The sequence below is a fragment of the Solanum lycopersicum genome, chromosome 6 (assembly GCF_036512215.1).
Source record: "Solanum lycopersicum chromosome 6, SLM_r2.1".
Classification (NCBI taxonomy): domain Eukaryota; kingdom Viridiplantae; phylum Streptophyta; class Magnoliopsida; order Solanales; family Solanaceae; genus Solanum; species Solanum lycopersicum.
Window position 1 is genome coordinate 46246712 of NC_090805.1, and position 27932 is coordinate 46274643.

At 36.0% G+C, this 27932-nt stretch overlaps 1 protein-coding gene across 3 annotated transcripts; it reads left to right on the forward strand.

Annotated features, from left to right (window-relative positions):
* On the forward strand, positions 1 to 27731 carry LOC101246063 (transportin MOS14). 3 transcript variants are annotated; one of them, XM_004241505.5, is made up of 27 exons: positions 1 to 543; positions 3666 to 3743; positions 4000 to 4062; positions 5896 to 5943; positions 6022 to 6168; positions 6363 to 6494; positions 8516 to 8556; positions 10834 to 10925; positions 11587 to 11714; positions 14819 to 14894; positions 15029 to 15149; positions 15226 to 15325; positions 15555 to 15636; positions 18630 to 18712; positions 20206 to 20325; positions 20430 to 20481; positions 21545 to 21700; positions 23132 to 23255; positions 23379 to 23460; positions 23533 to 23621; positions 23703 to 23777; positions 23869 to 23923; positions 24344 to 24463; positions 24548 to 24640; positions 24711 to 24856; positions 26721 to 26898; positions 27005 to 27731. In XM_004241505.5, the coding sequence occupies exons 1-27, from the start codon at positions 421 to 423 to the stop codon at positions 27281 to 27283; spliced, it is 2883 nt and encodes a 960-aa protein (XP_004241553.1). In that variant the 5' UTR covers positions 1 to 420; the 3' UTR covers positions 27284 to 27731. The 3 variants fall into 3 exon arrangements, with proteins under 3 accessions (XP_004241553.1, XP_069155510.1, XP_025887443.1); XM_026031658.2 differs by having other exon boundaries at positions 85 to 543; positions 6027 to 6168; XM_069299409.1 differs by lacking the exons at positions 26721 to 26898; positions 27005 to 27731 and adding an exon at positions 25539 to 25675.
* The last annotated feature ends 201 nt before the right edge of the window (positions 27732 to 27932 follow it).

The following is a 27932-nucleotide window of genomic DNA, read 5'->3' on the forward strand; positions in this document are numbered from 1 at the left end:
GAATATAATTAACTTTTGCGAGTGTCGAATTAAAAAAAAAAAAGAAACCTAAATATAAAAGAAGTGTCCCAGCATTGAATATTCATTTGAGGACCAATACAAAACTAAACTAGGATTAATTACTCTTTACATTCAAAAGTTCTTCCCCCTTTCGACCAATCGAGTAGTCACTGGGAAATTTCATCGAACAGTTGGGCTACACATCCATTTCCGTGCTTTGCTCATTCAGTGACACTTGACGCAAACCTCTCGAAGGAAAGCGCCAAAAGAGAAGTCTTATCGATATACTCTGCGTATACGGAACTACAAAACCGACAACTCCTAATTCAAGCGGCGATTTATAGAAGTGTTGGGTGTGTTGCCGATTCAGAACTAGGTGTTTGGGGAGTTTTTTTTTTATCGGAGCTGAAGTGAAGAACTATGGAGCTACAGAACACAGTTAAAGAAGCCCTAAATGCACTGTATCATCATCCAGATGACGGCGTTCGAATGCAGGCCGATCGATGGCTACAGGATTTTCAACGAACTATTGATGCTTGGCAGGTTTGTTAATTTTTTCTTCCTTTTTATTGTTAGATCTTTTTTAAGTTTAATCAGAGGAGTACAGTTATTTAGAGAAATGGGATTTGAGTTTTTGATTTTGAGTGTGCCATTACTGAGCTGATCAAGAATTTTTTATTTTTATCAAGGGGGCAAGAAAAAAGCAATTTTTTTTGCGAAGTTACTGTTTATAAAAAAGAAAAGGAGTTTTTAAAAATTGACCTGAATGGAATCCAACTGATTTGGGATTGTGACATACTTGATTGATTGATTAATTTTCATTGCTCGAGTTTCATTTGTACAATTTCAGTTGAGTCTGTCAAATCAATAGTGGTTTCTTTATGTTGCTGCACAATGCAGTCCTTTTTTCCAAGAAGGCGACGTCATTGCACCATTGGGATACTTTGAATAAACTTGAGTGCATATAGGAAGACAATACTATAACGGGATTACTTTTAGCTTTGGTTGGCTCATGAAATGGAAGATGTGTTTTCTGTGGTGATTGATGGTTGGATTTGAGGAGGAATCATTGGTCAATAAATAGTCCTTTGAGTTCAGCAGCATAGAAGCCAGCACTTATTTCTGTATGCCAATCAAGTCCAGTATGACAATATTTCATGTCTTATTAAGGTATCCAAATAGCAGTTTTAGGGTATTTGGAAGGACTTGCATGTCTAATAGAAAGAGAATGTAAGCAAATTATTTTAAGAGCGTATCAAGAGTATTCTGATAGTGTCTGAATTTCGCTGTCATACTGGTTACAGAGTTGATGAAAAAAAAAAGGGAGTGCAAGTGCATCATTGATATGTATTGGTACCCATAACAAGGATTTATTCATAATCAATGTCTGTTTACATGTGATGGCGTATCACATGATGGTAAAAAGTTGTTAGCCAATTATGTCTGACTACTGCAACTTCCTTGATGACAAATGGAGACCACTCGATTCCAGTCCGATTTGTTTTGTCCGACTTCAGGGGCATGAATGCGACAGTGTTTACTATTCTATAGCAGTTTTTGGGTGTTTGGAAGGACATGCATGTCCTATAGAAAGGGAACGTAGGTAGAGATTTAATACGGAAAATTCATATTTACCCCAAACAAATTATTTAAGAGCTTGTCAAGAGTACTCTGATGATGTTTGAATTTTGCTGTCATAATGGTTACGGAGTTAATGGAAAAAAAAGGAAGTGCAAGTCCATCATTAATATGTATGTGGTACACAAAAGATTCATAATTAATATGTTTCACATGTGACGACGTATTACAGGAACCATCTATGTCTGACTACCACAACTTCCGTGTTGACAAATGGAGACCATTCGAGTCCAGTCTGATTCTAGGAGCATAAATGCGATAGTGTTTACTATTCTATAGCAATTTTTGAGCATTTTGAAGGATATCGATGTCCAATAGAAAGAGAACGTGGGTACACAATTCCTTTCATTTCTTAGCCTATTCAATGTGGTCATGTATGTGATAGATTTCAATGGGTAGACCTCCTAGTTGAGCCGGCATAGATCTCATGAGACCGCCCCTTAGTGCAAAAATCATGCAGATCTTAAAGTCGTGAATTTTTTATGGCCGATAGTTGTTTACTACCTCCTTATTAGTGCCAACTCCGCTGTATCTATCTCAAACAAATTATTTAAGATCTAAGTTGTGGAGACTCTTCACTTCGGCTCCGCACCCATACTGACACGACATGTTTGTGGGTGTGAGTGCGGTATCCATACCGGAAATAGCCCATCGATTTTGCTTCCTTTGGCCAAAATTGATAGAGAAATTCGAGATAGATACAATGGTTTCTGAAATCAAGCCAAAAGAAGGGCGGTATCATTATTTAGGCATATGTTTTTTGTATCGTAGAAGATATTTGTGTTAAGAGTTAGCAATTATAAGACGCTTTAAAGATATTTATAGGTCAACATAGTTATTGAATGTCCTATGAATCCAAGAAGTGTATCATGGCCTCTATATCATTTGCAAATAGTCATGTTACACCAAGACAATAATACGGGTATTCATTTGTACTTAATAATATATAGATTCAAAATTGCTCTCAAATATTCGTGCAATACTTTCCTAATAATTGTCCACCGTCATTTAAGGATAGTTTTATTACTCTATTTTTAGAGAATTGAATACTTTTAACCGAATACCCGTATCCATACCTGACTCTGTACCCACGAATCTTAAAATTTAAATTGTTTTCTTCCCTCTACACCGGCACTCATATCGGGCACCCATATCCGAGCAATTTATTGTAAGCTTAGTTGCGCGGACTTTTCACTTTTGATGCCGCACCCGTCTTGGATTCTTCAAAAATACACTGCTTTTGGCCGAATCCGACACGCACCCGTTGACATTTTTGAAGAGTCCGAGCAACATAGATTGTAAGAGCGTATCAAGAGTATGCTGATGGTATCCGAGTTTTGCTGCCATAATGGTAACAAAGTTAAAAGGAAAAAAGGAAGTGCAAGTGCATCACTAATATGTTCGTGCTATTCATAACATGGATTCATTCGTAATTAATGTCTGTTTCACATGTGATGGCGTGTCACAAGATAGTAAAAAGTTGTTAGCCAATTATGTCTTACTACTACAACGGTGACAAATGGAGACCATTTGTGTTCAGTCTGATTTGTTTTATGTCTGATTTAAGGAGCATAAATGTGACACTATTTACTATCCTATTTCTGTTTGACTGATTGCCTTGACCATGTAAAAGAAGCAAATAACTATCCTATTGTTGTGATTAGTCTGCGTTCTAGGAGAAAAGGTATGTCGAGCACATTAAGTGACAAGGGGGGTATTATTCTGTAAGCGGTTTAATTTTATGCAACATAGTCTCCTTTTCAGCTGCTATTTTTTTAGGTTCATGAGATGTATGTGCCCATACCTGGCATTGATGTTTCTTTTAGGCTGCCTCACATAGGGACAAAGGATATAACTGAGTCTTTTGGTCGGTTCGACCCAATAGATTGGAATGTTTGTGAGATTGAGGTGTACATTGTTGTTAGCTTCTGTTTATTTTTGCGCTATCTCTCTCCCCCTTTCTTTTCTGTAATCTGACTGGATATAATGGTGCTTGTCAATTTACGAAGTTTCTTGTATTTGATTAGGTGGCTGATAATCTGCTTCATGATGCATCTAGCAATCAAGAAACTTTAATATTCTGTTCTCAAACTCTCAGAAGCAAGGTAATCTTCATCCTGAGCGTCCATGGAAGTCTATTCACTTATTTTCAGTTTCTCTATGATGTATTTACAAGTAAAAGCTACTGATAATATCTACTGTTGTACTCTTTGCATCTTCTTGATGCCTGTAATGAAACAACTTACTTCATCAAAAAAAATAAAAACTACTGAAATGTTCGACTAAAAGATATCAGTATCCATCTCTGTCTGTATTTTCTATGAGCAATTTAATACAGGCATTTTCTATCTGATTTGGCAGGTTCAACGGGATTTTGAAGAACTACCTTCTGAAGCTTTTCGTCCGCTACGGGATTCTCTGAATGTGAGCAAGTTTATCATCTCGATATAATTAATATTTTCAACTCGGATGTCTGATATTATTGAAATTTATCAGTTTCGTTCATATTGCCAGCATATCAGTTACTTTTATTAACAACACAAAATTGTGAATCAAATCTGTAGATAACTGTTGCCTGCATGATGCTTGTAGCCTAGTAGGTGGGATTAAGTTGATTCCTCTTCATCCTTCATGGAGTATAGATTGTGTTTTGGCTTCTTTTCTGATATATAAGGCACATATTAAGTACTAACAATATAAGGAAATAGGTCCTTGGGATAAATGCTTCATATTCGCCTGATCAAAACTGGAAATTTTCTATTCCTAGGCAGTGTTGTCTTATTTAAGGTATCTTAACACAACCTTCGTGTTCCCGGATAATGTTATGGTTAATCCTTCACATGAAAGAAAGTGATTGGGAAAAAATATTACTCTCTCCGCCCCAATTTATTGGATGTTGATTGGCTTGACATGAAGTTTAAGAAAGAAAGAAAAACCTTTGAAATTTGTGGGCTTAAATAAGTCATAGATTTTTGTGTGGCCGTAGCCTGTAAATCATCTAATCAAGGGTAAAATGAGGCATTTAAAGTTAACTAAATATTGAAACTTGTCATTCTTTTTGGGACTGACTAAAAAGGAATCTGTCATTTAAATTAGGACGGAGAGACTAGTAGATTGGCTCCATTATTATTAAAAATTATTTGATGGTTTGCCTTCCATCGATAATGTAGTTTGCTAGTGTCGGGTATTGTAGGATTATATCATTCTTTTAATATTCTATCAGAACTGATAAGTAGACTATATTTTACTCCCTTTTTTTTTTTGAAACAGGTAAATTATAGTTTACACCCTTTACAGAAGAGGGTATACAAACATGTGCTCTTTATTTCTTTCTAAACTGTCTAATGAATCGTCTAGATACCTGAAGATGTCATGTATACTCCGCTAGTCGACAAAGCTGGCAAAGTCATCTGGACTTGCAACAAATTTTCTGCACCTACACCACAGTTATAAAAAAACAAATTCTGGGTCCACCCCACAGGTTTTCCTCCTAATGACCCGCTGTGTAAAGCTCCAATCTGCAAGGAATCAAAACATTACCATTATTTGAATCAGGAGAGCTTTCATCTAAATGCATTCCGAAAATACATTGGATGTTCAACATAAGGAATAATTACAAACATTATTGATATACTAAATTGGGTTGTGTTAATCAAGAAAAGGAATATGATTATAAAATGCACATTTAAAGGGAAATTGTTTTGAATCCTAACTTTAATATCCCAAATAATTGGTTTCTTGTGCTTGTTTGCAGCTCAACTCCTTTATGTGTAACTATGACCAGTCCTAGTTTAAGTGGAAAATTTTTGCTCCAATACTGTGGTGGTGGCTTAGTTGTCCAGCTTGGTAAAACCATAAAAGTGAACTGTTGTAACTTGTTCTTTTTTGGGAAGATACATATTTTTATTAATCAAACTGTTTTAACTTGTATGATGAGTTACATCAGCTGCTGTCGGTTTTGCTCTATGTCTTCATAAATTTACATATTCCACGTGAGTAGTAGCATCTTTTTCTTTATTATGTTTTGATGCATCCATGAGATCCCGCTATGTATAGAATTATGTGTTTTTTGTAGACAACCATACCTCTTTCTGAGGTTCCCCTACCTCTTGGTATACTTCTTGTATATGGGTGTTTATGCCCTTCATTAATAATATTTTATTACTTTATCAATAAATAAAGTAGAAATAAGTATGTAGATTTATTAAATGTTATATTTTACTCCTGACTATGAGTTTGATGATTTTCAAATTGCAGACCTTGTTGAAAACATTTCATAATGGTCCCCCAAAAGTTAGAACACAGGTAACTTAAGATATTTTTGTCAAATAAACAATATGTGGAATTCAATTAAAAGATTCTGTACTAAATGCTTTATTATAGATTAGTCTTGCAGTGGCTGCTTTGGCTGTTCATGTGCCTGCAGATGATTGGGGAGATGGTGGTCTTATAAACTGGCTTAGGGATGAAATGAATTCTCATCCCGAGTTTATACCGAGTTTTCTGGAACTTCTTAGAGTTTTGCCTGAGGTATTAGTCTCACTGTTTCTATTAAATCACATGGTAAACAATTGGTTTTTACTGTGCTTTTTATTTGTTGAAAAGGACTAGGTTAATTTATTTGCGTTGCAAGGTTATGTCCTTGTTGTTGCCTTTTGTGAGGAAACATTGCATCTTCTCTTTAAATCTTGAACGATATTGGTAATGGATGTGTCTTCACACAGGAGGAATTCAACTACAAGATAGCTGCTCGACCAGATAGGCGACGCCAGTTTGAAAAAGAGCTTGCTTCTGCTATTGATACCGCACTTAATATCTTGACTGCCTGTTTGAATATCAATGAACTTAAGGAACAGGTGAGCATTACTTTTTCCTTTTGTGCCTCTTGATAGTTTGATATTTACATCCTTATCAAAGCCACCAGCCAAACACTTAATGATTCTCTCTCACCAAATTGTACTTTCTTGTGCCCAGAGAGCATGGATGCCAATTTTGACTGAATTTCTCCGTTCAATATACGTCTAAATAGTTATTGTGAGCCTCTTAGGGGTCATTTGGTACGAAAAGATTAGTAATGCAGGGATTATTTTTCTATCAAGTGTTTGATTCATTGCTTCCCACCTTATCTTGTGTTTGGTGTAAACTCTACAAAAAGTTTCTTTCAAATTATACCCTTGAATTAAAAATACCCAACTTAAGACTTTTATCTTCCATAATCATTTAACCGCATTTATCAATAAAATAAATTTAATATGGCAAAATAAATTGTTTTATATGTTATATAAATATAGACCCTATAAATACACAAATATTTTAAGTTTATATGACATGAGCTTATTTTAAATTTATACAAAATAAAGTTTAATGAAAAGATAAATTTTCATAGTTCTATGACCTTAGCTTTTAAGATAATAAATTTACTAGTACAAATATAAACACAAAATCAAGAAAATAAACAAAATAATTGAAAGGATTTGAGGGTTTCTTTTGTTTTTACATGGATTAATCCCATGGTATTAAATCCTATGGATTACTAATACCACCAAATGAAAGGTATTAATTATACATCCTATAATACCATGTAAGGTTTATAACTAATCCATGGAATAGTTATACATCGGCCAAAATTTCTACAAAATATAGTACTAAATAATACCATACATAATACATGAACTATTCCTAATACATACTCCTTACCAGACGATTTTGACAATGAATTAAAAGTATGGTGATAATCAATTAACAACAACAGTTTTTGTTGTTTTCTGTATAATTTTTTCTGTTCTTTCCCTAACTTATCCCACTTTCTTTTGTCTTACCAAATTATATTAAAATTGAGAATCTTAATAATCAGTTTGTTGCACTTCATTTTTCCCTTGAGCTCTGGTTGTCTACTGGGGTGCATAATGAATATGGAAACATTATGTGCTGATGATTATTGATAGAATGCTCTTATTTGATTTGCAATTGATAAGTTAAAAAGAAAAAGGTAATGGAAAAGAGGGTTAAAACAGACTACTGCGAGTTATCTAATTTGATTATAATGTTCTACATCAATTATAAACTGGGATATCTGCGAGTTATCTAATTTGATTATAAATGTTCTAGATAACTGTTCGTAGTGGTTAGGTGTACAATTTCTGCTCAAGGAATATCTGAATTTTGAAGTTTAAATGGATAATTTTATTAGTCTCAAGTATAGAGTATTGCTTTTCTCACTTTCTGGTGCAACAATGGGATGTAAATGATGTTGATGTCATGCTTAACTTAGCTCATTAACACAAATTTGTAACATAAATAGTTCAATTGTGACTCTACTTCCAGCATTCTCTTGTTGATCAACATGTTTAGAAATATTTGAACCATTATTTAGGGAAAAAGATTTCTCGTGCTTTGTTACATGGAATCCTCATTGTTTCATTGTACACATGTATAGGTATTATGATTTATACTTGGTGCAGATTCTTCAAAATACACTAATAATTAGCCAAAAAAGTTTGATCTTTCTTTCTGTTTGCATAGCATAACCCATTTTTGATACGCACCCGATATAGAGTCCATGTAATACAGGTTTTCTACACAAGATATGGGTCAGAACCTACGTTGCCTCAGAACTGAAAGAGCAGCTGCTAGTTTATACAGATATATGTCTAATCAAAATCCAGATTATATTAGCTCTTTCTGTACACACTTTGACCCTCAATTTAGTGGGTGAATTCTCTAGGAAATGAAAAATATTATAAAGGGAAGTTGCATGTGCCTACTATCTACTATTCATTTTTATCCACTCATTAAGGTGAAAATTTGAGTTGATGACTTATGATTACTTGAGTACTTTTTCCTTCTATTACTAATCGGTTTTCCAATTACATGACAGGTCCTTGAGGCATTTGCTTCTTGGCTACGGCTAAGGCATAGGTATTATTTGGCTTCTCTGAGTCCCTTCATATTCACATGCTGAACCTAGATTTGCTTTATCACAAACTGTAATCCTTGTTTGATGGTTCCTGTGCTTTAGTTCTTTTCCCAACTAAAGTTGCAAGTTTGGGGAAGTTGGTCTTTGATTTCATGGAAAAGCTAGTACATCTTAAAATTTTGTTTCTGAACTTTATGGCGTGTCTTCTTCAATGCTGAAGATTTTTCATCTTCATTAGATATCCTTATGCTGTAAATTGTAAGTGTTTAACATTGCCCGTCATATTTATGATTGAAACATCTTTAAGAGTTGGTGGGCAGAGTGAGTGTATTTGAACCCGTTAATTGCCGAATTTTATAGAATCACACATCAGTTGTATAAGGCATCCAAGGGGGTTATAAGATTTTGAGTCACATCACACATTGCCTTAATGTTTTGGGTTTGTTGTTCCGCTCAAATGGAATCAAAGTAGGTAGAGGTTCCAAGTTTTATTTTCCATGCTACTGGTCAAAAAAAATTCTCATTCTTGTTTTATGTAAAAGAATCTATTTGCACACAAGTTGGCCTGTTGCAAACCTAAATAAATAAATAAATAAAAACAGGTGTTTTGCGTACCCAAGTAATTTTTTTTTTTTGAAAAGGTGAATAATCTTATTAATGATGGGGAGAAATCCCTGTGTATAAGATTGTATAGCTGAGCAAACAAACGATATTGTTCCCTCTACAATAACTCAACCACTTAGGTGAGTAGTTTACACAGTTCAATGTTAATAAACAAATCAGGAAGTTTTCATAAAAAGATATGATAGTTAAGTTCGACTAAGATTAAGTGACTAACATACTTGATCATAAGTATGTTAGTCAAACTTGCTGATTCGTTTATTTTTATGGGAATTGCTGGTTCAATCAGGTGTAATTACGATATCTGGACTCTGGAGATTGAATGGAGAATAGAGAATATATTCTGAAGGAAATGCTACTTTGGAGATATATTTTTGGAAGTCATGGTACGTGGTTGTGCTGAACTTTCCAGGAAGCATGTCTGGTCTTTTTCAGACAGCATTTTAAGAGAAAAAAAGATTCGGGCTTTTAAAAGGCTAGATAGATATCTTCTAAGCCTAAACATACAACATATCTTCTAAGCCAGAACATACAACAGATCTTCTAAGCTGTGTTGGATCAGGAGATGGGATAGCAGATCCTAGAAGAGATGGTGGAGAAAGTTTCTTCATGTATTTGGTGGACAATATGGAAGAAAGAAATGGGAGGTTGAGGGTAGATCCAATACATTGCAGAAGATTAAATGGACATTTTTGGTGTAAACTGGCAAATGTAGAGGATGAAGTCCGATTAGTAGATTTTTTAGGCTCTTTGTTTATTACCCCTTGGTTATAAATCTTTGTTGATAACTATTGGAGGTTTCCAGCATATATGATATGCTGAGGATTGAGGAATACAAATTACCAGTTTCGGAAAAAAAGGCTAGATAGAGATTATTCCTTCCCACTTTGCAGGTATGTGGGTCTAGTCAAGTGGATACAAGTCAACCTTGCTCAGGTTATTGACCTAACATTGATTACTGGAAGATTGGAGACCATTTAGCACCAAGATTGGTTGAGATGAAGCTTACTTCAGAAATTGTATGAACTATCTATGAATCATGTGATTCAGATTACATAGTTGTTTGACACACATACTAATTAATAGTGCTCACCACTCCAGTGTTACTATTTATTTATTTATTCTGTGTGGTAATTAGTGTGTTTTCGTTTGATTGACTGGACGGTGTTATGTTGAGCACTTTTGATGTCATATTGCAGGTCAAATATGCCATGTTTAAAAAATATTCATACTATCATGATATTAATTTGTTGTAGAGTTGGTAGACTCAAAGCTCTCAAGCGCATGAAATTGACTACCGTGCAGTTTAGTAGAATCATTTTCATGGATCTATATAGTTATATCAACACAATTTATGCAGATAAATCATGAGACAAGGTTCAGTCTAGAAATTCTTTAGGTGGTATACTTCTGTCCTATGAAAAGGAAGTATTCTGATCTTATTGTGGACTAAGTCTCTTTTCTCTCCTCTTTTTTCTACTTCTGCATGCATTGAATCTCAGTTTTTGTGGTCACAGAAATCAATCGCGTACTCATTTAGACCTGAACATTTATTTTTCCTCATTCTGTAGATCTACTTATCTAGTGTGCATCAATTTTCTATTTCCTGTGAATATAACAGAATATTGTTGCTTAATACATCACTTATTCTATTTCAGGATACCTGCATCTACCCTTTCTTCACACCCTTTAGTGCTTGCAGCTCTTTCAAGCTTGAATTCAGAAATATTGTCTGAGGCCTCCGTTAATGGTACTGTGGATGGTTTGGGTTGCTGTTCTTTCTTCTTATAAATTCGTTACTATGATCTTTTGTTATTAGTGCGTCAAACTACTATAATATACACTTCATTATAAACTGTTCAATGTAATCTATTTGGGTATCCCGTATCTGAAATGTAGTTTCAATTTCTTTAAGTCCCTTCATGAAGTGAATTGTAGCTACACTGAAAATAAATCCATGCTAAACCTTATCAAATGAGGCTTAGGTGATAGAAAATAATTTAAAAGAGAAAGCAATTTGTTAAAGAATGGCAAAAGTCCCACATTGATGGTTAATGAGATGGGTGAATTTCTTATAAGGCTTAGGCAATCCTCCTCCCTTTGAGCTAGCTTTTGCGGTTTGAGTTGGGCCGAAGACCTAATTTAGCACAATTGATGTTCAGAGGTAGTCACTGCTTAGTTGGATAAAGTTTAACCTAGTTCCATTATTAGTGGATCCGTTCTTACTGATTAATAGTCTGTTTCATTTACAAGTTTTACTGTTGTGCAGTAGATCTTGGATCATTATTGTGGATCCCTGTCCTTCTCGCTTGCTCTTTTGTACTTGTATAAATGGCTGTCATGTCTCCTGCATTTCGTCATATTTATGAGTTCGCTATGACATACTTGATGGGAAATTCGCAATGTTGCAGTTATTTCTGAATTGATACATTACACAGCAGCAAGAAATTCCGGCGGAGTTTCGTCAGAGTTGGCCTTGATTCAAGTAATTGTTCCTCAAGTTATGAGTCTGAAACCTCAGCTCAGAGATCCGTCAAAGGTATATATTTACCTTGTGCATTGAATAGGGATGTTCGATTGGTCCATTCTTTTTCGTTTCCTAAATAACATAAAGCTTAGACATCTAGAAATTTGTTGGTTTTCTTTTTTTTGGGAGGCATTTTGATGAAAATATGTTAGGTGCAGGATGTTATATGGTGATCAAATTGAAAACCAACGTGTTGTTGTGGTTATTTTGTTTTTTGGTTCTAAGAAAATTTAAATGTACTACCTTTTAAGATACTTCGAATGATTGGGTCATTTTATGGTTGGTATTTACAATTTCCATTTCCTCTCCTTCTGGAGTCCCAGTTTGGGTGATTCCCCAAAATCTCATTCTAGGCCATTGAGTTCCCTAAAAATCTTTTTACAGGTTGAAAACCTTTACAAAGTATTTTATGCTCCTAATGTCTGACATATTACTCCTCCTATGCACTTGTTTTCTTTATGTAGCGGGTAATATACTTGGTCTACTGCTGATTGTTGGGTAGTCTTCCATTACGCAGAATTGGTTGGTGGGTGATCCAGTTGCAATCAGTTGAAAGCAAATTTAAATATTATTCTTGGGACTTCCTTTTTGTTTTGATAAGTCAAGATCATTCATTGATGTCACCCCGAGATGGTGTCAAAACTTATTACACTCTTAGCGGGTGGCTCAACCTGCATTCTCTATTTAGTTGTTCTAATCATCTGGTAATCTTTCTTTTTTTCACTAAGAATATATAACTCAGGAAATTCTTAATGCATCCTATGTCCTTTTTTTTAAACAAGGTAAAATATATTATTACCAATTAGGGAAGCCCTATGTACAAGTCGATACCAAAAGAAGAGAACCTGCATCACAATATGGTTTTCAATTAAAGATATCTAATCGTCTATGCAAATAGGGACCTCACAAGTCCACCAAAAAACTAGAGATAATAATTTACTTTGCAGTTTTACAAAGTCCTGTTCTACTCGACTACATATTTTGGATGTAGTCTACCTGTAAATATATAGATTAGTGATACTATCCTCAAAAAAAAAAAACCCCACATGATTGCTAAAGGGGCCACACTTCATGCCCTTGACTTCTCCTCTCCCTCATGTGAGTCCAACTTTATAGCGCCGTTTCTGGTATCACCCATTGTTTTCCGAACAAATTAAGGATCACCTGCCATAATCGTATAGCCATTTTACAATGCAATAGAGGATGGTCTACTTCTTCACCCAAGTTTTTGCACATAAAACACCAACTAACACGTGATTTTCCTCTTCCTCATTCTTTTTGTTGTCAAGATCACAACCCTTGCTGCTAACCACACAAAGAAACACACCTTTCTTGGTGCTCTAGGGATCCAAATAGCATCATGAGGAAAAATAAGTTCCTCTCTCACCAATAAGCTAGGAATAAGAACCGAGGGGCCGTTGATAGTTGGATAAGAAACAATTTATTCTTGTATTAATTTCTTATAACTTATATTACGCTTGGTAGGTATTTTTTTTGAGAAAGATAACGTTACTTCTAAATATCCACAGGGTATAGTTTCCCAACAGAAGTATTACAACTTACAGGTTGTGCTTCAAGTTATCCCGACAAAAAGTCTAAAACATCAAAAATATCTTCTGTTTGAGCTAATCGTTTTTGCTCACACCAAAATAAAAATAGGCCTAAGCAATTCATCTTAAGAATCTGTAAGTTGCTTTGTATTCCAAAACTCCTCTTGTTCCTCTCAATCCAGACTGACCACCAAATGCTAGCCGGGACAATCTTCCATCTCTCCTCCTCCTTACTTATCATACCATCCTTGTTCCAGCATCTGAGGACACCCGCTATGCTTCCAGGTTTCACCCATTTGATCCCTTTTAGGCATATAAACATCCTCCATAGTTGGTCTGTCCACTTGCAATGCAAAAAAAGATGGCTGATTGTCTCAGTTTGTATCTCGCATAGAATACATTCAACGACTAATTGATGACCCCTTTTCCTTAGGTTTCCCTGTGTCAAGGCTGCCTCTTTTGCCAAAATTCAGGTGAAACTCTCAACTTTGTAAGGAATCTTTGGCTTCCAAATCATCTTTCAAGGCCAATCTCTTTCCTTCACTGATGCTAAATTCAGCTCCTTGTATGCTGAGTTGACAGAGAACTTTCCATTCTTGTCTTTGCTCCATTCCAGTCTGTTCTCTCCTCCATTGAGGTTATTGAAACCTGCTACTAAATTGTAAAATTCTGCATCTCTTTCCATCTCTCAATCATTCAGATGTCTCCTTAGGAATAAGTTCCATCCTTAACCAGTCAACATCATGGCAACTGGCATGTTGCTGTTGACTTAATGTGAAGAGTTCTGGATGTTGTTGTTTCATAGTTCCTTGCCCTGCCCAATTGTCATGCCAAAAGGATGTTCTCTGTCCATTCCCAATCTTCACCTTTGTTCTGATCTGCATTAATGACCACATGTTCCTGATAGCACTCCAGACTGAGCACCCATAGGGTGTGGAATAAGTATGTATAACTAATAGTCTAAAACCTCCATAACATAAGTAGATAGATTCACTTATACTGAATCTCTACATCACTAATACCTTCATAACTTTAACCAGCCACTAAACGACCCCTGATAGTATAAAACCATTTCCACTCTCCCACCACCGCCATACATCAGTAGTATTGTCTAGTGTATCCAGCACATACAATGTCTCATTCTGGCAACTAGTATTCTTGTAAAGCACATCCTTTCTCAATCTCTTATAGCCATGTGAAAGCTATGTCCCATCAGATATTCAAACACACATGCATTTTTGTTGGTTTCCACATTATAAGCAGGTGGGAATGCTTCCTCCAGAGTACTGTCACCCGCACAATCTCACTTCCATAACTTAATCATGCTATTACCAACTCTGAATTCTACCCATATTTATGATGTTCTTGGGAGTATATGCCCTTGTTTCTATTTTCACCATCTTCTATCCGTTTCTCCGTTGTGAAGGGGTTTTGCAGTGTCACGATAAGTTATTGAGCTTTAAAGTTACTGTTTGGTATTCTCTCTTTTTTTAAAAATATTGTTATGTAAAAATTGCTGTTCTCTTAATTATTTGACCATCATGTTGTTTATCTCTTCTCTTCCAGGATGAGGAGGATATTAAAGCCATTGCTCGTTTGTTTTCTGACATGGGCGATGCATATGTTGAATTGATTGCTACTGGTATCTATAGTTCCTCTCTTTCTTAGTTCCTTCCAGATGCAATTTCTTTGACTTCCCAAAGAAGTTTGGTGTGCATAAAAGTATGTGATAATTGTTCTTACTTATGTATAAGCAAAACTGACAACTGTATTCAGGTTCTGATGAATCAATGCTGATTGTACATGCATTACTTGAAGTTGCTTCACATCCTGAGTTCGATATTGCTTCCATGACTTTTAACTTCTGGCACAATCTTCAGATGATTTTGACAGAAAGGTGAATGCTGTTGGAATTTTCAAATCGGTCTATTTGCTGCAAAACAGTTTTTGCATCTAAAATTATACTTATTCAGGGAGTCATATCTTGCTTGCGGCAATGAAACTTCCATTGAGACAGAAAAAACTCGTAGATTGCAGGTTTTCCGTTCATCATATGAATCACTTGTCTCCTTGGTGAGTTCTCTGGAATTAGGAGCAGGCAGTTTGGTTTTTTACTTATCGTGCATGGCTTCATATTGATCTTAAATTATTTCAGGAGACAAAAACTAATGCAGTTTCTTCCTGGACGTGATACCCTTTAGTTTATAATCCACATAGATTGTTTGCCCATTCTCATTATCAAAAAAGATTGTTCGCCCATTATTTTCCCCTTTTATGTTTATGTTTGTATTTTCTCTTTCAGGTTATCTTCAGAGTCCAATATCCTCTGGATTACTTTGATATCTCCATGGAGGACCAGAGAGATTTTAAGCAGACAAGATATGGTACCATTATTCTATAGATCGTGCCCTTAACTCAATTTTTTATCAAGTAAAAATATATTTTCATTCATAAACAAGGCCAAACTGGCTGTATATAATGCGTACACGAAAAGTTAAAGAATCTACAAGGAGATATGACTCTACAAACTCCACCCAATTGTCTATACAACAATGAACTTTCTGTGTGCACCAAAAGAAAATAAGGGAACGGTACTCCTCAATGGAGAGAAACTCAACTCTACTCCTTCAAAAGCTCTCCTATATCTCTCCAAACAATTCAAGATAACGCAAATGGAACTATGTTCCAAGCACTTCGTCTTCTCCTCCTTCTCCCAACAAGTCTTTTACAGTTTTTATCCTTTGCCCATGGAGTGCCAATCCACCTAAACATATCCCACCATAACCTCATGGTAAGCCCACAATATGTAGGAGAAGATGATTCACATTCTCACCTTCTAAGATTTTCTGCTATCAAAATTACCCCTCTAGCGGCTAGCCAAGTGAAAAAGCACACCTCCTCAGTACCTTTGGAATCCATACTACATTCATGGAAAAACATGCTCCTCCCTTATCAAAAGCTTCTCATTAAAGATCTTCATAGAGAAAACTCTATTATTCCCTAAGCCCCACTGCCAAGCATTGGGCTTATCAACCAGATTGACTTACGTATGTAGTAAGGCTAACAATCTTTGAAACTCAAACCCTTCCCAATATTGGTATCCCCTTTTAATCTCAAGTTCCAAAATGTCTCTCCACCATGTGTCTCCCTAACTTGCTGATTGTCAATCTCTTTAGCAAGATACTCTCTAAAATCTCTGTATTTCATCCTTCGTAATATGCTGCCACACCTGCTTTGCCCACAAAACTTTACTATCCTTTCGTCTTTGACCTTGAATGAGATATTTGCCAAAAATAATCCACCCCTTCATGATATTCATCTACATACCACACCTGTAAGGAGAAGTGATATCTCTAGTTCTCCAACCCCTTCCCTAATCCCATTGTTATCAATAGGGGTGTCAAAAGTGAACCCAAACATAGGTAACCCGCCTAAAATTTTAAGGGTTGGGCTCAAGATAATTTGAATTGGGTTCATTTTCAACCCATTCAAGCTTAACCCATTTGAAGAGAATTTTCAATTGAGCCCAATTCAATCTCCAATTTAAACCAGTTATAAAACTTTTTATTAAGATATGTTCCTATAGTGAAGGTATGAATTATTATCTATTTAACATTTTTTAAGATTTATCTATACATTTGTTACTTTTTTAACAAAAAATTCTTGAGCGGGAATTCAAATTGTGATCATAAAAGTTAAATATCAATATGTTAAATTATTGAGATTAATCGGGTCAAATTGGGCGGGTCAACCCGTTTTTAGCCCATTTGAGCCCAAAGTAAACTTGGGTGGGTCAAGACCCAACCCGATTTCTATTGAACCCATTTTAATATTTCCAATTTAACCCAACTCGCCCATTTGACACCCCTAGTTATCAACTATCACCCCCTCCACAAAGCTTGTACCTCTATTACGAACCTCCAAAGCTATTTGCCTGATAAAGCTTTATTAAAGGCTTTCAAGCCTTTAATTCCAAGTCTTTCCCATTTTTTAGGAGATGTGGCAATCTCCCTCCGCACCAAGTGAAATTATTCTGCCCCATCCGCTTTTTACCCTAAAGCTATTCTGGTTTCTTAAAGTTTTTATTTCTAATGTTGTCGCATTTTATTATTAAATATCCATTATTATTTATGTCTTCATGCATCTGTAACCATGCACTTCATACCCCACCTCGCAAAAAAAAAGAAGATGAAACCCAAGGGTGTGGCCTAGTGATCAAATGAAGTGGGCTGAAAACCATGAAGTCTCGGGTTCAAATCCATCGGAGACAAAAATACTAGGTGATTTCTTCCTATTTGTCATTGCCTTGGTGGGTAGAGGCAGGTATCTCATGGAAATTAGTTGAGGTGTTGATTCAGACACCACAGTTATCCCCAAAAAAATAAAATGATAGGGTTTTGTTTTCCCTTGCATCATAAACTGGAGGTTATAGTTAGTTGGTCATGTTGGATTTTTGGAGCTTCTGGCAGTTGCTTATTATGTACTGGAGGACCCTTCCGCCCCAAATGGATTGATTGTATATTACATGTTGCCCTATTGTATTGTGGTTAGCAAACATAATTTAGGTGCTTTTACTTTGTGTTTAACCTTGGTTTTAGGATTGATAAAGATGACCTTTAGTTCTAGGGAAGTCTTGCACTAAACATTGAGTTTATAAACTAATTCTTCATGATAACAGTTATAAAAAGCCAATGTTGAAGGGTTGAGGCTAATGTAAAAAATAGTGTTCAATGACCTTATCATCATGTTCTTAAGAAAAAGTACTGCCAAAATTAAAATGCAGAAGCAATAGTAGTTTACTATGCTTGATGCCTCTCTCTTGCTAATTCTATCAAGATTTGGGACTAGTGAAGACAATTTTCTTAATATCTTGTACTTCATCGAAATATCTTATATGTGCCCCCCGCGCTTGTGTGATCACCATCCACAATCTTCTCTGTTGCGCTTTATGCCTTGATTGTTTTGATGTGGCACGTAGCTTTTTGGTTTGAATTATTTATCTGGCAATTTACATCATTTTGGCTTTCTTTTCTTTATAAAATGAAAAATGCATTTCATATATGGGACAGTAGTTGTTTGATTGCATTTATAAAGCTTATATTTGATTGGTTTATTGTCTTGCTCAAGAAAGACATAGCGTATTCTCAAAGAGCTAGTCTCTTAGCTCATTGATTTGTGTAACCTGTCTAGCTCAGTCTGTACCATCTATGTACCTTATCAGTTATTTCCTTGATGGCTCTTTCTTTATTACCATGTTGTCTTGAAATTTTGTAAAATCAATCATGAATGTTCATCAGCTATTGTGTTGAGAAGAAATGTCAGAGATCCAATTCTTCACCATGCTAACTTACTCTGTGGTTCTGCCATGCATCATCAGCTGTTGCAGATGTCTTGATTGATGCAGCATTGATCTTAGGAGGTGAACCTACCTTGAAAATTCTCTATATGAAACTAGTTGAGGTGCGTACTACTACTGTAATCCTGGAGAAATGGTTGACTTTCTCAACTTATTGTATCAAATTCATTTGATAAATGTAAGCTACCAAAATTGTGGGGACCAGAAAAATTTAACTCACCACTTCTGAGAGAGTGTAAAGTGTAAACTAGGTTAATGCGCACTTAACTTTTAAGTCTTCCCTTTGGGGTTGTGGACATGTTGACTACATTAATAAGCTTTGGTACATCGGTGAAACTGACTTATTTGAATTGTTCTGGAATTTGTGCAAACATTTTTTTTACTAAAGGGTGGTTCTGCTTGCTGAGAGAGTCCTTCGAGTTGATGTTTGCCTAAGGGTTGAGTCAGTTGTAGTGGTAACTGTAAAGCTGCTGGCCAAAAACTTGTGATTTGGCCCTTCTTAGAGGTGGGTTCATCCTGGCTTCCTTGTGTTGTGTATAATATTCTAGACGATTTTTAGGAATTTAGATATCTAGTTACCTTAGTTAGACTTTTCTTTACCTGTATATAAATTTTAAATCATTGTATTCCTTGGATAATAGATTGAAATAACTCCAATACCTTTGTTGTAACATGGTATTAGCGCCAGGTCCTTCCCTGTTCTGGCGATCCACATTCCAGTCAGGCCTGGATGTGAAGGGGATTTTGGCTTTGGGGGGGGGGTTAGAATGGGTTACATCCCACATTAGTTGGGGAATGGACGGGTGGTTTGCTTTATATAGATATGGGCAATCCTCCCCTCATGTGCTAGCTTAAGTTTTATATCTTTACAATTCTATACAAAGTCTTGTGTATAAAGACAATTTATTTTTACTCTCTTTCACTCTGAGTACAAAATTTCTACAAAGCTGATCTATTTGAATTGGATAAATGACAACCGCTTTACACTAGAACAGTGAAGAAACCAATTGTACTGACATAAAGTTGTGATAATATCAAAGAAATTGCAATCTTCTATTATTTAACATATCAAACGTTCTTACTGCAAGTAAAACCTGAAGTCCCAAGGCATATTCTGCTCATTTGGAATTGTTATTGGTTTTCTGCTAAGAAAAAAACTCTTGGATTTTATTGTACATGCACTTAGGTGTTAATTTTTGAGAAGATGTTTCGTCTTACAATTTTTCTCGCAAATTTCAAGTCAGTTCAAGTCCATGTTTTCTGTACAATCCAACTTGTTGTAGTTTAAATAAAGATAGATAGAGCAGTTGTAGAGCAAGGCAGATTGAAACAACATAAAGTGGATATAGTTGTTTTCATTTGGTTCTTGAAGATGTTGGGTGTTGTTTATTTTATAACCTCTCACTAGAGCTTCCTGACCTTGTTTTCTGCTTATGAAAATTGTGAAAGACATTAGAACATTGTGTCTCAGATACTAGATCATTCACAATTTTCGCGTAAAACAGTTTCAGACGTTCAGTTAAAAAGATCTTGGTTAACACTATTTGGCGGTAAAGTTGTTTTTCTTTTAGATATTAATGTTGGCTTATTTTAACAGGGCATCAGTCACTGTGGAAAAGATCAGAATTCTGATTGGCGCCCTGCAGAGGCTGCCTTGTATTGTATAAAAGCTATATCAGATTATGTTTCTGATATTGAAGCCGAAGTGATGCCGCAGGTTTGAATGATGACTGAAAATAAAGCAAATTCAAGTTTGTTTTACTTCAGAAATTGTGTTCATTTGATTTTTCTTCTTTGTTGCCTTACTATTTTAACTTGCAGATTATGTCTTTGCTTCCTAAGCTGCCTCATCAACCCCAGCTACTTCAGACAGGTAGTTAATTATTCCCATCAAAGTGAGGTGATTGGATTTTGTGGATATTTGGGGGATTGCATTAGGCCAGATAATAATCGGGAATTTGGTTCGTTTTATTTTTAACCTCTTAGATTATTGTAATAAGATTTACCTATTGGGATATCCTGGCTAATTAGCCTACCTATTTTGCGATTTCAGATAAGTCACAAACGTATAGAGGGTATTAACAATCCAAATAGTGGTTGAATTCTAATTGATATTGGCACCAGAGTCAATTTCCAATCTCTCCTTACTCTCCGTAACCACCCTAGACACCATTCCCCCTACTTCATGCCTTTTCCACCCCTACCCTCTCTCTCTTATTTCGAATTTCTGTGAAGGACAAGGGACTGTGAATAGAATACAGTGAGGAGATGATGTGATTGAATAATTCTTTTATCCCATATTTAGTCCAGTAATTAGGTATAGAATTCTAGTTAAATTTTTCATATGATATAATTTAATGCATAAACCTCATCAACAATAAGCAAATTGATAAAGAATAAGGAGTAATAAAGACACCATATCACAGTCTCTTAAGTACCACACTGGATACGGATATGAATGTCGTCATTCTTATCCTCTTCTTCCTGTCCCATATCCACGAACCAAACATTCCCCAAGAGTGTCCACTGTCCACCCTCTCTTCTTTGTGTGTTCCTATTTTGGTTATATGTGTCAGTTTTTTTAATTTATAACACGTCCGGGCTAACTTCCGTGCACCTTGACTAATTCCACAGAATACCTTTCACCTCCCACCAATAGTAGATACTAGGTAACTATGTCCACCAAGGCTAAGACAGATGGAATAATCACCTAGTGTTTTTTATGGTCTCATCTGAGTTTGAACCTGAGATTCAAGGTTTTCAACCACTTGGCCACACCCTTGGGTGATTTTGGGTTATATGTTTCAGTTGTTGGCAATCTGGTGTATACTGTCATTTTCTGCCCAATACTATTATAGATATCTTTCAAGTTTCAACTGCTGATGAAATACTGATTTGAGAGTTCTCATTTCTACTTGTAATTTACTAATTTCCAGTCTGCTTAACAATCGGAGCGTATTCAAAGTGGCTTGATGCTTCATCAAATGGATTTTCACATTTGCCCACACTCATTGATATTCTTGTGAGAGGCATGAGCACGTGTGAAGATTCCGCAGCTGCAGCTGCTTTAGCTTTCAGACACATATGCAATGGTAAATACTTCGTTCAGTTTCTCATGTTTGTATTTATTTTTCTTTTAGTGTTACTTGTAGTAATTCTGCCTTTTATCCAAAAAAAAATTGATACTCCACCCTTTTTGTTAAAGAACTGATTATTTTTCTATGATCATTCTATTTTATTTATTTTCAAGAGATCTCTAATATTTGATAATTGATGAAAGTTTACCACTTCATGGTTGGGCTTTGTCAACGATATAATTAATATCTGTGAGACTAGTTGGTGGATTATGATACACCTCTTGTTTCAAATTCACATCCAGTTTATCTGTGGCAGCTATTTCATAAAGACAACTTGGAAAAGAGCCAAAAATATCTCTATCCTAGGGAAAAAGGCTCAACAACACCATCCATCCACCTTTTGATCTGAATTACCCCCAATCTATTTTTTTCTATTTTGTTCGGACTCTTCAAAAATATCAATGGGAGCGTGTCAGATGTTCTAAAAGTAGTGTGTTTTTGGTAAATCCGACAAGGGTGCAGCATCGAAAGTGAAGAGTCCGTGCAACTTATATTTTATATTAAAATACCTCAAACTAAAACCTTAAACTTGATTGTTTTTCCTAATTTTTTTTAAAAAGCCATGTGATCTATTTTGATTGACCAAAATATTACTTATTTCAAAAATTAATCCCACCCATTTCGTTAATCTAAACTTGCCCCAAATAATCTGGTTCGTTCTTTATAATCTAAAATCACCCGCTGATATTTTTATTCCACCCATTTAAACTCTTGTAAATATTCTATAGAAGCCACAAAGTCTTGCAACTCTGAATCTCTCTCCTAGCCAGGTGATTGAGCCTCTGTTTTCCCCTCTTGGATCCCCAACTCAAGCTATCCAACAACTTGGAACTGAATTGTTATCTCATCTCTTTGCACATGAGCATTTTAAGCAGGATACAAACAAGAAAAGCAGTAGTGTCTCTTGTGCAGCTAGCAGGCATTGGTATTTTGAACTTGCAACAGACATCAATTAGGGTCAGATTATTAGGCGCGAGTTTGAATTAAAAAAATGGGTGGCTTTAATTTTTAAATAAAGTAATGTAAGTGGCCAATCAAAATAGCCATGTGGCTTTTTTAAAAACTAGTAAAAATCATCAAGTTTAAGGTGTTAGTTTAGGGGTATTCTTGAGCAAAAAAAAAACATATAGGTTGAGGGTATTTTTAGACCAAAAGGTGGATGAAGGGTATTGATGAGCCATTTTCCATAGGATAGAGGTATTTTTGGCCCTTTTCTGAATAGAATTTTAGGATCAATTTTTTCTTAACTTTGCGAAATTGTATCTTGGTTACTCAGTCCATCTGAAATGACCTGGTGAATTTGCTCCTTCTCAGAGTTAAACATTCTGGCCAGAGTTAATAGTTCTTTAGTTCAATCTCGTTTCAATCTTTTTACTGTCATTGTAGATTGCAAGAAGAAGCTTTGTGGGTCACTAGATGGTCTGTTTCAAATTTACCAAACGGCAGTCATTGGGGAAGGTCCCTTCAAAGTTTCCGCGGAAGATTCGTTGCATCTGGTTGAAGCTTTAAGGTATTATCTAATGCTTAGAAGCTGATCCCTAAGTTAGTTAAGTTCTTTATCTTGTTAAATCCTTACTCTCACCACCCACTTTCCAAGTAAACACACTGGTCTTTTTTCTTCTTTTTTTTGCAGTATGGTTATTACAGAGCTTCCTTCGGAACATGCTAAGAAGGCACTTGAGGCAGTATGCCTGCCATCTGTTGCTCAGTTACAAGTAAGTTTCCTTTCTAAAATTTTATGAATAACTTTAAGTATCAATTTACAAATACTTGGAGTTAACTTCCAGGAGATGATCAATCAAGGTCCCCAAGTTTTGGGGCAAAAAAATGCTCGGGAATTAACTGTTCATTTTGATCGACTTGCAAATATATTTAGGTACAGGAAATTTCCTTGTTCCGTCTTTCATCTATTTGCTTCTATTTGCATTGTCAATTTTGGGACTGAAACCATTTGCAGATATGTAAATCACCCAGAAGCGGTTGCAGATGCAATTCAAAAACTTTGGCCAATATTCAAAGCCATTTTTGATGTGTAAGAAAGCTGTATGCTGTAAATATTGCTTTTAGGATAACTCTTTGATTATAAATTTCCCTAATGGTATTGTTTGATGATATTCACATAGTCGTGCTTGGGACATGCGGACGATGGAGTCTCTTTGCCGGGCTTGTAAAAATGCTGTAAGTTCAGTTATCTATGCCATCCCCTGCCAAGGGATCCAGGAAATCATTCATCAAGCTTCCTATTCCTGAAAAATGTTGTAGTGACACAACTTCTCCTGTAAATATGTGGCGTTTTTCATAGTCCTTCGAATACTTCGTGTTCTTCTCTTCTTTATTCTTGTGCCTCTTGACATCTACATCCGGAGCTGATTTTTTTTCTTCTTTCTGTGAATTTCTGCTGACTTATGTTGCTTAACGTATGACCTCAAACTGCTTTTATGTTACTCTTTGAAATTGTGATTGATAATGTTCTCTACAGCTTATTTAAAGTGGTGTGTTCTGAACTCTGAAGACAAGTATCATCAAGATTCTAGTCTGAGCCCGACAATGAGCAAATGGTATTATGACTTTCCTAACTATGATGATTTCATCCATTAGGTACGAACTTCTAAGAGGCTCATGGGGGTTACAATTGGGGCGATGCTGGAGGAAATACAAGGACTATATGGACAACACCATCAGCCGTGTTTTCTTTATCTCTCTAGTGAAGTCATTAAGGTATTTGAGTTCTTTCTTGCATTGCAAAATTTTAACCAAATTTGCAGTTTCCATTTTAAGCAACAGTTGGACCTTCTGCCGCAGATATTTGGTTCAGATCCATCCTGTGCAAATTACTTGAAAGTTCTCATTGAGTCTCTCTTTAGCCATACAGCATGTCTTCTTACAAAGATTCAGGTACAGTCTGTTGCTTTATTTTGCATTTCACCGCTAGTTATGTAAGCTAACTCCGAAGTGTGGTTCACAGGATTTCACTTCCCGTCCGGATATAGCAGATGATTGTTTTTTGCTGGCATCAAGATGTATCCGATACTGTCCTCAACTATTTTTTCCCTCTACTGTGTTTCCATCATTGGTGGATTGTGCCATGATCGGCATCACCGTGCAGCACAGGTAAATCTCTCTATTTCCTCCTCACCCCATGAACTTATGGCCTGTTTACATCTATTTTGATGTAAAGAGGAAGCTCTGGTTCTACACGGGTAGACTGATGAAGATTTTGTATTCTGGACAATAACATAAAATTGTGAGAAATGTGAGATGAATTGGTTGAATTTGTGAGGTCAAACGTCTTATGGTTGAATCTTGGTAGCGCCAATAATTTATCTCTTCAGCGTAGAATACAATTGTTGAGATATATGCCTTCGTAGGCAGAACTTCAATTTCATCTATAACTTAAATTTTTTTTTATGGAACTATCTGGTAGACCTCAAGCTGCTGGCTGCATGTCATACATGCCATGTCTGTTACAGATGTAATTAATGCAAGGACTGCAACTGAGTTGATGACATCTGTGTGAGCCAATCATTTAATTTTATGAATTTTGTTATAGTGCCTCATGAGAGTATCTTTTCTCTGACAAAACACCAGTAAATTTCGATTACTTGACCTCTTATTATGTAATGGCTTTGGTATAACATAAAATGCAATTTAATTATTTCACACAAGTTGCATCTGACTTTGCTCTGCCAACTTCAATTCTTCTAGTAGTTTGGCAGCATGAGTCCAAGCTGCCGTAATTGTGGTGCTTTGTACACTAGATTTTGCAGTCACATTTTCTTTCTTTCTTTCCTAGGAGAAGTTGCTCCAACTAGAATGCTATACTTGGAATTATAGCGTCCAGCAAAGTTTGTCACCATCCAATCTGCACCGGTCATGTTTGATTCACGTGGAGTAATACTTCATCTGGAGCTTATTATATATGCTGAAGCCTGAAGTATGCATCCTGATGAGTATCACTAGAGAATGAAATTTGTAGTCCTAACTAGAAAGATAATATTAGGTCAGTCATTGTGAGGTAGTCTAGTTTACCAACTTCTTTTTTATCTCCCTGGAACACCAAGAGGCTCCTCTGACCTAGTAGATCGCTAAGGGGACCAAAATCTTATCTCATCATAAATTGATTTTCTTCCCTATGAGTTAGTCTCAATAATACCATGGTTTTTGTGACATTGACACATGTAACTGTCAGAAAAGTGCGGACGAAAAGCATGTAGATAACTATGATCAAGTACCTGAGTGAATGATACAAGAACTGAGTCACGGGACACGGCCAGTTTGATTAGCATGAATTACTTGATGAGACATTAACTGGTCTGATGCTGAAGGAACACATATTCACTATGTTGGTTGTCTATTTTGTTGCATTTCTCAATGCAATATAAGCAGCAGTTTGTTCCACATCAATATGGCGCTATATTTGTTTCCAAAGTCCATTGCCTACAATATGGGTTACAGAGGCCAAGTACCCAAGATATTTAGTAAAAGTATACTTGTAGTTGAATTTTAATATGTCAAGCATAGAATCATCTTTTGATTACCCCCCCCCCCCCCCCCCGCCCCCCGCTGTTTCAATTTAAGTGTGTCTTAGTTTGATTAGGTACAGAGTTTAAGAAAATTAGGGAAACTTTTGAATCTTGTGTGGCCTAAAACTAAAGACGTGGGTAATGTATCAAGATTTCTTTTGAATCTTGTGATCTTAAACAAACCATGTAAGATGGTGGAATTAGGGAGTTGCCAATGTCATTCTTTCTGAAACATACTAAGACCGAAAGTAAGGCACTTACATTAAAATGGCGGGAGTATATCATTGTCCATTCATCTATCTAATTACTAGAGAACCTATCAGGAACTGCCAGGGAACTCTGGCCCTTTTAGATTTGGATTTCTCCTTCTCTAGTAATTCTATTATCCATTTGGTATGATATTTTATTATGTTTTGATTGTTCTAAATTTCGAAGTATTGACTGGATTGTAGGGAGGCTTGCAATTCAATATTGAACTTTGTGTCTGATATATTCGATCTTTCGAACTCTACAAACGGGGAAAGTTGCCTATCCATAAGAGACAGTGTAATTATTCCTCGAGGGCCCACTATCACCAGAATTTTGGTTGCTTGTCTAACTGGAGCCCTTCCTAGTTCACGACTAGAAACAGTAAGTACAAATCATTATTTCTTTTTTATAAAAGGCAGATGGGTGAAGAGAAAGGTAGTAATAGTTTGTTGCATTCAAGAGTTACTCTGAGCTGTTTTCTTTGTAGGTAACTTACGCTCTACTGGCATTGACCCGGGCATATGGGTTGAAAGCTCTTGAGTGGGCAAAGGAATGTGTGTCCTTAATTCCATCAACAGCTGTTACAGAATTGGAAAGGACTAGGTTTTTACAAGCTTTGTCTGATGCAGCCTCTGGAGCAAATATGAACGGTCTGGTAGTTCCGATTGACGAGATTTCAGAGGTTTGCCGACGTAATCGAACTGTTCAGGAAATAGTTCAAGGAGCTTTGAGGCCACTTGATCTGAACATAGTAGCTGTATCATAGTGGAGAGGGTGCAGAAGGACCTTTTTTTAACCTCTCCCTTCTTTGCAGACAGTAGTTTTTCATGATTCTTTGGAGGCCTTATTTCATCGTTTGTCCATTGTGCGGCTTGGAAATATATACTAGTTATGCAGCAAAAGGGTGTTGTATTGTTGTTACTTTTTCTACTTGTGGGAAGTGATAGAGGAACTCAAAGCAGATGCAGTTCACTTGGTTTGGCTTTTTCACTTTTGGTCCTTTTTCGATTTGGGGGGGTTTTCTTTCGAAGGTGAGGAGTTTCCAGTTTTGAGGTTTAATCCTGGAGTTCAATGTATAAGCTTCTTGTATTTGGTAACATCTTCCAGTTTATAACTATGTATAGAATGTGCAGTTTCTTTCAGTTCAATAGATAATGAATTCTCAGGAAGGAATGTGGTATCTCTTATATGCAAATCAAACATGATGTTTATCACCTGTTTTCTCTCACATTATGGAGGATGCAATTTTACTTTCCTGCTTGGTTTCTCAGATCTCTATGTGTTGGTATCATAAATATATCTCATCCAGCTTTTTGTTGGTTATTGTGTTACTTTGTGACTTCAAAGTTTCTGTCTTATTTTATAGTTGTATGCAAATTTTCCAGTGAAAAGAAGAAGGTAGATGTTTGATTTTA

Bases quoted from the DNA above. Each gene is read 5' to 3' on its own strand.
- LOC101246063 (XM_004241505.5), top strand. From the start codon at position 421: ATGGAGCTACAGAACACAGTTAAAGAAGCCCTAAATGCACTGTATCAT. The intron at 10,926-11,586 runs GTACTGTGGATG...GCAATGTTGCAG, and splicing joins GTCTGAGGCCTCCGTTAATG to TTATTTCTGAATTGATACAT. The intron at 23,778-23,868 runs GTAAGAAAGCTG...ATATTCACATAG, and splicing joins TTCAAAGCCATTTTTGATGT to TCGTGCTTGGGACATGCGGA.